We start from the raw sequence: 12,387 nt of genomic DNA on the forward strand, positions 1-12,387 counted from the left end.
TAACCCCTGCAATGCCTGTTACTATGCCAAAATCTACCTGCGGGTGTGGGGAGGCAGCTGCCCCCCCCCGGCCCTGCCTCCCTTTATGGCCTGGAGCACGAGGATCAGGGCCTGTTGTACCTGAATCCCAGCTGGAGGGCAGTGGAGAAGGTTTTTGTACATTGACAAACATCTGCAGCAGGGTGTAGAGCGACATGGGCAAACTTTTTGGCCCGAGGGCCACATCTGGGTGGGGAAATTGCATGCAGGGCCATGAATGTAGGGCTGGGGCTGGGGGTTGGGGTGCGAGAGGGAATGCAGGATATGGGAGGGGGTGCGATGTGCAGGAAGGGGCTCAGGGCAGAGGTTGGGGCAGAGAAGGGGTGCAGGGTGTACGAGGGAGCTCAGGGCAGGGGGTTGGGGGATTGGGTCCAGGAGGGATGTAGAGTGTGGGAAGGGTGCAGGGTGCATGAAGGGGCTCAGGGCAGGGGGTTGGGGTGCAGGAGGGGTCTGGAGTGCACGAGGGGCCTCAGGGCAGGGGAGCAGGATGGGGGCAGGGTGCAGGAGGGGTTCGGACTCCAGCCCAGCGCCCGCTTACCTGGAGCGGCTCCGGGGTGCAGCAGTGTGCACACCAGGGCCAGGGCAGGCTCTCCCTCCCGTCCTGCTTGCCCTGGCCCGTGCCGCTCCGGAAGCAGCTGGCACCACGTACCCTGAGGCCCCTGGGGTTGGGGGTGGAGGGGCAGAGGGCTCCGCGCGCTGCCCTTGCCTGTGGTTCCACACCTGAAGCTCTCATTAGCCGCGGTTCCCCGTTCCCAGTCAATGGGAGCTCGCGGGAGAGGTACCCCACAGGCAAGTGGCACATGCGGAGCCCTCTGCCCCCCCCCCCAGAGCCACAGGGATGTGGTGCCGGCCACTTCTGGGGGCGGCAATCCCACAGGCCGGATCCAAAGCCCTGAGGAGCCAGACCCAGCCCACGGGCCGTAGTATGCCCACCCCTGGTGTAGGGCCTCAATGAGCCACCTGCCTCACCAACACCCTGCAGCAGGGAGTTGCACAGGTTAACTGCATGCTGCAGGAGGATGCAGTGATCCAGCTGGGGGGGGTGCAGAACCCAGCAAGGCCTCTCCTCATCAGTGTCTGCTCCCACCAAGCCAAACCCCATCAGATCCTGGACCAAAAGGTATGTTGCTGGTATGGTCAGGACAGGTGCAGGAGGGGGAGACCACTGCCAGTTCATTTCCCAGCTGGGTCGCTCAAGGTTGCCTGGGCTGTGATTGGCTGCTGCCCTTGGAAAGGGGTGTGGCCCCACACAGGAGGGGATCAAAGGCCCCTTTCCTCCACCCAGCTCAGAGACCAGCACAGGGCCAGATCCAGCAAGGTGCCGCGTGCCCTCCAAGCCCATCAATGGCAGGATGGTGCCCTAATGTGGGGAAGCCCAAGTCTGAGCCTTCCCACCTGGGCACCCCCCCCCCCCGCGAGACCATGAGAGCTGGGGGCCATGCTGCTCAGACAGCCCGACTCTGGCACACCAGAGCAGTCGCCGCACCGCCAGCACCATCCCTGGCGAGTTTATTGGTCCCTTTTTGGTTTTGCATTCGCAGCTGCTTGCGAGACCTGCCAGGAAACAGCGACTCAGCATCTGTCTGCACCACGCGGTGTGCCCTCTGCTCCTTCTGCAACCCCCCTGCACTCCCATGGCTGGGTGGGGTGCGTCTGTCCCCAAGCATGAACTCTGGGGGGTACTGGCTGCGGAAACATTAGCACCGCCACCATCAGCCTGTTGTCCTCCACCCCGGCCTGCGGGCCTGCCCAGGCAAAGCCGCCAAGAGTGGGGGGACTTTCTAGATAGAGGGCAGACAGGGGGGGAGGGAAAGGAGCAGGATGGGGGGGGGGATCAGCAACATCACAGTGCAATTGTGGGGCAGGAGCCATCACCCACCCTTGGAGCAGGGGTCCCCCGAGCCAGGCGGCGGCAGGGACTCAACCCAGCCCGAGAGGCCACTGAACCTCAGCCTCATGCCCAGCTCATCTCCGGCCTCTCAGGACGCTGGTTTTCAAAGATCCCTTTGGCCCAGTGTACAGTCATGGTGGCTAAGAAACTCCTTGGCTCAGCCCGGGTGCCGGGCCTTGGGGCCAGAACCAGGAAGCTAGGAGAAGCCCAAGCCGAGCCGGGGTTCTGGGGTACGTGTGAGCAATGGGGGCACATGGGAGGACTCAGGCACCGGCAGCATCCCCTGGCCCAGAGAAGGGGGGGATCGAAGCCCAGGAGGACACCCCAGAGCTAGAAATAGCCACGGGGCTCTGCCCAGGCCTGGTGGCTGGGAAGCGACGGGGTCCACTCCCTGCAGAGGGTAACAGAAAGGGGTGGGCCGGGCGCACCAACCCCCAGCTCGGGCCGGCACGCACCTGCGTAAAACATCCCGCCTTTGGGGCTGAACGGACCGGAGCCAGGCTGGGGTTTGTAGGTCCTACAAATATGGCGCTTTTCTATGTCTCCTGACCGTGCACAATTTTATTTCTTTCGTTAAAAAACTCCCTGCCCCCGGCGATTCTTTCAGCTCTGGGAGAGGTTTCCCTCCTTCGGTCAGGCTGGTGACGCCCTGGGGGTCCTGGGTGGCTTCACAGTGTCTCCAGCAGGGCAGGGGAGGCCGGGAGCAGATGGGGCTCCCCCTGCCGTGCAGCTGTCTGGCTGGGCAGACGGCCTGTCTCACCCCCCACCCCCTGGGAACCAACCATGCCCGGGGCTGCTGACGCCCAGGCAGTCTCCAGACTCTGCCAGGGCAGACCCAGCTCCCTCTCTACTTTCCCAAAATCAGAGGGGCAGAGCTAGTGCAGCTACAGGGAGGCAAGAGAACGGTCAGGGGGCACAGCCGCACTGGAGTGAGGACGGGGGGGGGGTCTGTCCCATTGCCCTGCCCTAACGCCCCCCATCTCCCCACGGTGCCTCAGCAGTGGATCTCGTAGGCGATCTGCGGCTGGAACGCGAGTCCCTGATTGACAAACAGTTCGCTGGCCTCCCGCTCGCCCGCCTCCTCCCCCTCCAGGGTCTGCGTGGCCTGGTCCTGCAGTGGCTCTGGAAGCCCCGGGAAGGCCCCGGCCAGCCCCTCGGGGTCCTTGTAGGTGGCGAAGAGCGGCTTGGTGCGGTCGATGACGAACATCTCATGGCCCCGCTCGTCGCGGTACTCCTCCAGCTGGGCGAAGGTGGTGGGCCCGTCCGAGTAGTCGTTGACGTAGAGGATGTTCTCCTCCTTCTTGGCCTTTTTCCGCTTGCGGTGCTTCCTGTAGATCATGACGATGAGGAGCAGAGCGACGAGGGCCAGCAGCGAGATGCCCACGGCGATGGCCGTCTGCGTGGCCATGCTCAGGGCGTTGAAGTCCATGCTCTCCAGGTCGTAGAGGGGCTCCTGGCTGACGTCCACGGAGGCCGGGTAGGTGCGCGGTGGCGGCTGCTGCTGGGAGCGGTTGACCATGAGGTGGAAGAGCACGCGGGCCGTGCCGCCCGGGTTGGAGGCCTCGCACTCGTACTTGCCGGCGTGGGCCACCGTGATGTTGTTGAGGAAGAGCATCCCGCTCCCCGTGTCCGAGTCGAAGCGCTCCCTCGCCGCCGTGCTCCCGCAGCTCCGCCGTTCCGCCCAGCGGCTTGGCGCCGCCGTGGCAGGTCCTGCCCCACGTGGGCCACCTTCCGCCAGCTCACCACGGCTGTGGGTAGCCAGAGGCCTGGCAGGACCCGCAGGTCGTCCCCGAGCCGAGCCGTCGCCTCCAGCGGCTCCACCTGCACCACAGGTGGGATGCAGATCAGGCTGTTCCCAGAGATGTCCAGCAGGTCTGATAGGCCAAGCGCGGGGGCTCCGAGCACATGATCTTCTTGTCCAGCGAGCTGAGGAGACGCTGCCCTTCCTCCTTGATCCAGGCACCGAGCCAGTGCAGGGCACAGTCACATCGCCAGGGGTTTTCTGCCAAGAGAAGCTGGGTCAGTTGGGACAGTGTCCAGTCGCCTGAGCCCCGCCCCAAGCCAAGGAAGGGCCGGCCGATGAAGAGGCACGTCCAGACGGCTCAGCCATACCAGCGCGTGCACCGGGCCGGAGGGAGCCGTGCTGTGCAGCTCCAGGGAGCCGGGGTGGGGATCGTGTGGGGTGGTAGCTCGAGGAATGGGCTGAAATTCAGTCAAAGGAAAGTCTGGCTGAAGCTGGAGGAGTTTCCCTGCCAGGAGAGCTGTGGGGTGGTCCAGGAGGGGAGGGCTCATGGGCTGAGCACAGGTGAGGGGGCTGAGGGGTGACCGATCTCCCACGGGGGCAAACTGGTTACACCTCACCCCTCTTCAGCACGTCGTGCTCAAGAGTTTCGGCACCTCAGCCCCCACACCCCAGCACCATCATCCCTGCTGCACTGCCGGAGGGGGGTCACTCAGGGAGCGTGTGCAGAGCAGTGAATCAAACCAAGGCCTCTCGCTCCCCATCCCGGGCGTTAACTGCTACATCCGCTGCCTCTCAGAGACGCCTGCCAGATGAAGAGATGTTGAACGACACCATCCTGGGGAGTATCCTGGGGAACACAACCCCTAACCGCCCCTACCAGTCATCACCCTCTATCCCTCCCTGGACAACAGGGGGCAACCCCCAGCAGCTAATTCCCCAGGTGTGACGAAGCGGGAGCTGTTCTTATGTTCCCTGAATATTGTGGGGTGCCTCAGTTTTCCCTAGGCAGTTCTTAAGTATTTAGGGGTGGGATAAGGGTGTATGGTCGTTGCAGAGCCCTAGAGGGCAGGTGTGTGCAGGGTCTGGACACAGAGAAGGCCGATACCCTGTTTCCTGGCCACTGATGGCCTGGCCCTTCCCCCTGCAAGGTGAGAGCTAAAGGGTTGGAGAACAAAGATCAGGTGTCCTAACGGCCTGGGAAGGACAAAGCCCATCGAGGAGGGGCTGGAGGAGTCAGTTGGGGGCTGGCTGGGACATTGAGTGAAGTGCAGACGGGGTTGTCTGGCCTCACTGCCCCCCAAAATGGACCCGGCTGAGGGGTCCTGTTCTCTGCACCTACAAGCTCTGTTTTAGACCAGTTCCTGTCATCTAATAAACCTTCTGTTTTACTGGCTGGCTGAGAGTCATGTCTGACTGCAGAGTTGGGGGCAGGACCCTCTGGCTTCCCCAGGAGCTTGCCTGGGCGGACTGGCTGTGGGAAGCGCACAGAGGGGCAGAGGATGCCGAATGCTCTGAGGTCAGACCCAGGAAGGGGGAAGCCGGGTGAGCTGTGGGTCCTGCAGACAGGCTGCTCCCAGAGAGGAGACTCCCCAGAGTCCTGCCTGGCTTCGTAGGGAGCAGCTCCAGAGCATCGCCCGGGGACTCCGTGACATCAGGCCTCGCTGCCCAAGCCAGTGCCCCATCTGCTGTGCCAGGGGGAGAGGCCCCTCTCAGCTGCCTGCAGTCCCACTCCTGCCCAGAGCCTTGGCTCTCTCTGCCAGTTCCCTGCTCTGCATCCAGACCAGAGAGCTGCCTGGGCCCCAAGAGCCCAAACACTGGGAACGGGGGGCAGCCAGGCTCAGGACCTGGTCACACAGATTATTACTGGACTTTCAGAGGGAGCCCTTGGTCCTGCCAAGCAACAAGACCAGCAGATTCCGCCCCCCACCCGTCGACCTGCAGGTGGCCCTTCAGCATCCAGGAGCCCTGGCACAGGTGGGCCGGCGGTTACCTGTCAGCCTCAGCACCTGCAGGCTGACGAGGGGGCGCAGGGCGGCGCGGCTGATGGTGCGCAGGTTGTTCTTGCTGAGGTCGAGCAGGGCGAGGGAGGAGAGCCCCGCCAGCGCCTGCTCCTCCAGCGCCACGATGCTGTTCTCCTGCAGGTGCAGCTCCTGTAGCCTCTGCAATGGAGCAGGGGGAGGGAGGGTCACCTGCAAGGGCTGCTCGCTCGGCCGCTGGAGAGCGCTGGGCTAGACCTGGGGGGCTGACACCCGCCAGCAGGCACGGCCCGAGACACCAGACATGCGCACACCCGTGCAAACATGCGCCTGCACCGGCAGGCACAAGTCATCGTGCACACATCCACACCCCACCAAACACACAGACACGTACACAGAGGCTGATGTATGCCTGCTGACTCCCACCCCGACTCGCATACTGTTCCCCCCCCCATATCCAGAATGCCACAAGCGGCTGCCCTTCACGCTGCGAGCCACAGGAGACCCCCCTACTTTCACAGGGACCCTGGAGCATTACCAGTAACAGGCTCAGCTCTTTCCATGTTCCACGTACTGGCCCCTGGGAGATGGGGGAACATTATTCCCATGTTACAGGGGGGGGGAATACGGTCTCCAGCCTCACCTCCGTTTCTCAGGCCATTCCAGCCCTTCATCTGTTGTGTTCATCCCAGAAGGGAGACCTGCCTCCCCTGGCAGCACGGGGCTTGCCCGGGCGGATGCAGGCAGCCCCCTCACCTGCAGGTCGCAGAAGGTGAAGTCCAGCAGCTTGGTGATCTGGTTGCCGGCCAGGTAGAGGACACGCAGGTGCTCCAGGCCCTTGAAGATGCTGCTGTTGAGGAGGTGGATGCGGTTGCCGTTGAGGGCCAGCTCCAGCAGGTGCTCCTGGCTGCGGAAGGCGCCCGGCTCCAGCGCCGAGATGGTGTTGTTCTGCATGTAGAGGTACTGCAGGCCCCGCAACACCGCCAGGTCTTGCTGGTGGATCTGCGTGATGCTGTTATCCTGCAGGAAGATGGTCTGCGGAGGGGACATGGGGTGAGAGCAACACCCTGGCTTCACCCCTCGGGGGGCACAGCCCTCTCCAGCCCACTGCAACCTCCCTGCCCCATGGTGAGAAACAGGTGCAACTCCCACTGGAGTAACCCAGCCCTGACAGAACCTCCCTCCCCACATGCCAGGCTTTGGCCCAGGGCTCTCCCATACCAGCCGGGTCAGGGATAAAGCCCCAGTAGCTCTGTCATAGGGCATCTGCTCAGGGGTCGGGTACCCGTGTGCACGGGGGGCATTCTAGCAGGGTTTACCCAGAATGCAGAGGCTTATCACAGCACTGGCCTTTCCATCCTCTCTCTCGGTTTCTCTAGCCTCGGTCAGTGGCTGCAGGATGGCGAGGGGCCTGCTGCCCAGTTCACCCAGAGGACCGGGTGGGGCTGTTAATGCCGACGGCCCCTTCTGACCCAGCCCCCGGGGAGTCTACACCAGGAGTGAGGTGTTCAGGGCATGACATTCCCCCCAGTCCTAAGCCCTGTAGCTAAGTCTAGTTAATTTTTACGCATAGACCAATCCTTGCTATGCAGACTCTTCCAGCACAACATCGCTACGATCCGGCCTTTCCTCTCCATCCACCCCGCTCAAACCCTCGCCCCAGCTGCCAGCATCAGGGCACCGTCCTTCTCTCTGGCTCCGACAAATGCAATTGCTCCCGTTCCTCTCCACTCTGCTGCCAAGGCCGTCCTCCCCCCCCGGCTCCCCCTGGTCTAGCGCATCGAACACAAGCTCCTGTCTTCGGCTGTGGGTGCGTTGAGACAACTGCCTGCCATGGACCAGTATTGTATACTGGTTCTCCACCGCCTGTAGCCCTCTGTTGTCTCTAGCCCTGTAATTAGCCTGGGCAGGGACTGACTTTTTGTTCTGTCTGTACAGCACCTAGCGTTACCATAATAATAATAGGCACCTGAGTTCCATCCCTGACCTTGGGCTGGTCCTGCCCCATGACTCAGTTTCCCTCTCTGTAGAAGGGGATAATGACCCTTCCCCCCCTCCCTAGGGTGCCTGCTGGATGGATGCCAACATGCCAAACTGGGGGTTGTGGGGGGGCCCGGCCATACCTGGGTGGAGGGGTGGATGCTGGCCGGGATCTCCTTGAGGCCGAGGGAGCCGCACTCCACGGTCATGCTGTAGCAGCGGCAGGTAGTGGGGCAGCCGTTGGCCCTGAGCGCCAGCAGGCCCAGGAGAAGGAGGGGCGAGACAAGCAGGGCCATTTTAGACCAGCTGCCAAAGAGACAGAGAGCGGGGGCTGAACACGGCCAATGCTGAACGGACCCCCTGGCCCAAGCCCCAGCGGAGTCGGGACTGGAACCAGGTGCCCTGCGCTTGCCCGCTGAGCCAGGGGAGGTCAATGCTCCTGTACACGGGTGCAGGCGACACTCACATGTGAGTCCTACCCAGCCATCCCCAAACCAGACTGGGGCTCCCACGGCCCAGAGCTACCCTGACCCCGGGGGAAATGGCCCAGAGCCGAGTGGAAGCACCGGTTAGAGGCAGGAGAACGGCCCAGAGCAGCCCGCACAATGGGGAGAGATCAGTTGGGGGAGCAGCCAGTGGGGCAAGGAACACAGAGTTTGAATGGCAGGGCAAATGGGGGCGCTGGCTCCAAGGGACAAGGGGCAGATGCTCTGAGCTGGATGGGCCAGAGGCTGGTCAGTAGGGCACAGCCCTGCCCCGGAGCCTGGGTAGGACCAGATCAGGCTTTGCAGCTCCGCCGTCTAGATTCTGTCGCTGCTCAGAGGGGCTGATTGCGCTGGAAGCTCCGTCTGAAGCAGCCCAGCTCCTTCCCTCCTGTCCCTAAGCGCCAACACCCCCCTGCCCCCAGCCCCCCATTCCAGCTCCTTCCCGACCCCGAGTGCCAATCCCCCCCAGCCTTCCCGCAGCCCCCCTTCCAGCTCCTTCCCCGTCCCTGAGCGCCAATCCCCCCGCCTTCCCTCCTGCCCCCAGCCCCCCATTCCAGCTCCTTCCCCATCCCCGAGTGCAAATCCCCCCAGCCTTCCCTCCCTGCCCCCAGCCCCCTGTTCCAGCTCCTTCCCCGTCCCGAGCACCAATCCCCCCCAGCCTTCCCGCAGCCCCCCCTTCCAGCTCCTTCCCCGTCCCCGAGCGCCAATCCCCCCAGCCTTCCCTCCCTGCCCCCAGCCCCCCGTTCCAGCTCCTTCCCCGTCCCCGAGCTCCAATCCCCCCAGCCTTCCCGCAGCCCCCCCTTCCAGCTCCTTCCCCGTCCCGAGCGCCAATCCCCCCAGCCTTCCCTCCCTGCCCCCAACCCCCATTCCAGCTCCTTCCCGTCCCCGAGCGCCAATCCCCCCAGCCTTCCCTCCCTGCCCCAACACCTTCCCTGTCCCTGAGTGCCAATCCCCCCCATCCTTCCCTCCCTGCCCCCAACTCCTTCCCCGTCCCCAAGCTCCAATCCCCCCCAGCCTTCCCTCCCTGCCCCCAGCCCCCATTCCAGCTTCCCCGTCCCCAAGCGCCAATCCCCCCAGCCTTCCCTCCCTGCCCCCAACACCTTCCCTGTCCCTGAGTGCCAATCCCCCCCATCCTTCCCTCCCTGCCCCAACTCCTTTCCCGTCCCCAAGCGCCAATCCCCCCAGCCTTCCCTCCCTGCCCCCAACTCCTTTCCCGTCCCCAAGCGCCAATCCCCCCAGCCTTCCCTCCCTGCCCCCAACCCCCCATTCCAGCTCCTTCACCGTCCCCGAGCGCCAATCCCCCCAGCCTTCCCTCCCTGCCCCCAACACCTTCCCTGTCCCTGAGTGGCAATCCCCCCCAGCCTTCCCTCCCTGCCCCCAGCCCCCCATTGTAGCTCCTTCCCCATCCCGAGCGCCAATCCCCCAGCCTTCCCTCCCTGCCCCAGCCCCCTTCCAGCTCCTTCCCCCTCCCCGAGCTCCAATCCCCCCAGCCTTCCCTCCCTGCCCCCAGCCCCACCCCATCCCTGAGTGCCAATGCCCCCCACCCTTCCCTTCCTGCCCATAGCCCCACCCCTCTGAGTGCCAATCCCACCCACCCTTCCCTCCCTGCCCCCAACTCCTTCCCTGTCCCTGAGTGCCAATCCCCCAACCTTTCCACGCTGCCCCCAGCTCCACCCCATCCCTGAGTGCCAATCCTCCCCAGCCTTTCCACCCTGCCCCTAGCCCCCCATTGCAGCTCCTTCCCCATCCCCGAGTGCCAATCCCCCCAGCCTTTCCACCCTGGCCCCAGCCCCCCATTCCTGCTCCTTCCCGTCCCCGCTCTGCAGCCCTTTTGACACTTCACAGGCCGGCCCTGCTCGGACTGAGGCCAAGTGGAGTTTGCCAAGTGACTCCCATGGCAGCAGGATCGGGCCCTCTGCTTCGCCCCAATATGAGGCCAGGCCGACAGCCCTGGGCCCGACGGCCTCGGGGCGTCCCGCAAGGGGCAGAGCGACGGGGGCTCACCCTGGGGCTCGTTCAGTCCCTGGCCTCCGGACAGAGGCTGCAGCGAGCGCCAGTGGCCGTGTCATCTCTGGCCCCAGCCCTGGCTAAGGCGGGACTGAGACCCAGCAAACTCGTCACGCCAGCTGCCAGGCAGGAATGGGAGGACAGGGTCGTCGCCTCATCCTGGAACCCGGCCCCCCCAGAACGCCCCCACTCCCCAAGGAGCAGTTCGGCATCGGCTAGTTGGGGGTCCCAGAAGCCCTGCTCAGGGGCCTGCCCTGGGCTCCCTAGGGGGAAGGAGCCATGAGCCTGGCTGAGTCTCAGGGAAAGGCCCCTCCCTGGCTGGGCCTAACACAGGGCAAATGCCAGGCCCTGCGGAGCGGCTCCGGGCAGGGCTGCGCCTGGCAGCCGGCTGGTTTGGGGGAGCAGCGACACCGCGTTCCCCAGGGTGTTGTGTTAAAGGGACTAGCTCTTATTAGAGGAGGGGGGGGGAGGGGAGTCCACACCCCTTGCCAGCCCCAGGCAGTTAGCCCCCAAACTTTGCGAGACCTCTCTTGGCAGGCGGGAGAGAGACGCTCCAGCGGCTTGGGTGCTAGGGACTTACTGCTGGTCTCCAGAGCAGAGGCTCCCCCCCGAGCCCTCGGGTGCCTGGGACGTATCCCAGAGCTCTGAGGAAGGGCCTAGCGCTGATCCCAGCCCTGGAGCGGGTGGCTCCCTGCCAGGCTCAGGTCCCTCCTTGCCTCCCATGACCTGTCCCGCAGAGCTGGGGGCCGGGGGGGTACCACCAGCTGTCTGCTGGGGATTCGCAAGCTGCTTTCACTAATTCGTCATGGTCTGGGGAGGCCCGATTCCCAGTTCGGCAGCCACTGGCAGAACAGCAGTGGGCCCCCACCCCAAGAGAGTAGCAATGGATGGGGACCCCTGCCCCGTTGGAACGGCCATGGGGACCAGGAGAGATGCCTCAGAGAACACTGCCAACAATCACGGCCAGGAGCCCCAGGACCGGGCTACCACTGGCCATTTGTTCCCTGCCGCCTTCAGGCTCTGACACCCACAAACCTGCCCCAAGGGTGTCCCCTTAACTAGGCCCAGGCCCTGGGGCCACATGGCGCCCTGTGCTGCCCCACGCAGGAGCACAGAGAGACCGTCTCCTTTTCCCACGTGCTTTGGGGAAAAAGCATCTTCACCCACAGGTGGCCCCAGAGGTGGGAGGGAAGAGGCTGGGTGAGGCCCCTGGGCTGGATACCTGGGCTGAAGATGGGCAGCCATGGTCACAAGGTGCCAGGGCCCCATGGAGACGCCCGCAGGCAGCGAGGTCTTTCTGGCTACAGGAAGGGTGAGACACCCACTTGGCCCACTGGACCCCAGGCTCAGGCCCAGCTGAAGCGAAGCCAGGCCAGGGACACTGGCACACTTAGCGGTTCGCTGGGGTCCTTGTGCCACCATCCCCACCCCCAAACGGGCAGAGACAGCTCAGCCTCCTAAACCCATTAGAGGCTTGGCTCCCGTCTCAAGCAATCAAGCAAAGCCCCGAATGCCAGCAGCCCCCAGCCAGGAGGGCTCACACCAGGGCAGTCCTCCCTCCTCCCTAGCCTCCCCGATAGTCCCCGCCCCAGCCTAGGGGCTGGAGAGGCGATTGCTCACTGCTGACAGGTGCTGGGCTGGTCCTCGACACCGAAGGACCTCGCAGCAAGTGCAGCATGGGGCAGGGGCCATGCAAGCTGCTGCCCCCAGGGTGGAAGGGCCCGTTCCATCCTCGCCTTTTTTTCTGCTGAGATTCTCCATCACGGTGCCGCCCCTGCCAACGGGCGGACACGTCCCCAGACAGACCTCGGCTCGCTCAGCAGCCTTCAGCCAGTGAGGTGAGGTCTCCCCAGGCACTGGATCCTGTGACCCGGAAGGGAGCATGGTGCCGAGTCCCGCACTAACTCCCGAGCCAGGCTCCCCTCCTATCCTGAAGCACGGCCTCGTGGGCAAAGCCCCAGGAGGGCTCAGGAGAGCCGGGGTCAACTCCCAACTCTGCCACAGACTTCCTGTGTGACCCTGAGAGAGTCACTTACTGTGCAAGCAGAGACCTTTGGGCTCCCACCACTTCCTTCCTCGCAGCTGCCAGGCGGGCACGGTGCTGGCCAACCCGGGGGCAGCAGTGCCAAGTCATTACGCAGCTGGGCTGCATCCTGTATGGAGTGATGGCTTCACTGCCCAGGAGCCAACAGGTCTGGGGCTCAGCTGTGCCCTGGCCTATGTGAGTGCCCAGCCTAACCCAAGCAATGGGGCAGAGAGGCTCAG

At 64.3% G+C, this 12,387-nt stretch overlaps 1 protein-coding gene across 1 annotated transcript; it reads right to left on the reverse strand.

Annotated features, from left to right (window-relative positions):
- Positions 1–2,473: 2,473 nt before the first annotated feature.
- LRRC24 (leucine rich repeat containing 24) lies at positions 2,474–7,950 on the reverse strand. Its single transcript, XM_038390431.2, is given in 8 exon segments — positions 2,474–3,565; positions 3,568–3,675; positions 3,678–3,703; positions 3,705–3,804; positions 3,807–3,932; positions 5,665–5,833; positions 6,407–6,685; positions 7,774–7,950. Coding segments are annotated over 8 exon segments (1,602 nt in total). The 5' UTR covers positions 7,927–7,950; the 3' UTR covers positions 2,474–2,924.
- Positions 7,951–12,387: the final 4,437 nt, after the last annotated feature.

The sequence above is a fragment of the Dermochelys coriacea genome, chromosome 2 (assembly GCF_009764565.3).
Source record: "Dermochelys coriacea isolate rDerCor1 chromosome 2, rDerCor1.pri.v4, whole genome shotgun sequence".
Lineage (NCBI taxonomy): Eukaryota > Metazoa > Chordata > Testudines > Dermochelyidae > Dermochelys > Dermochelys coriacea.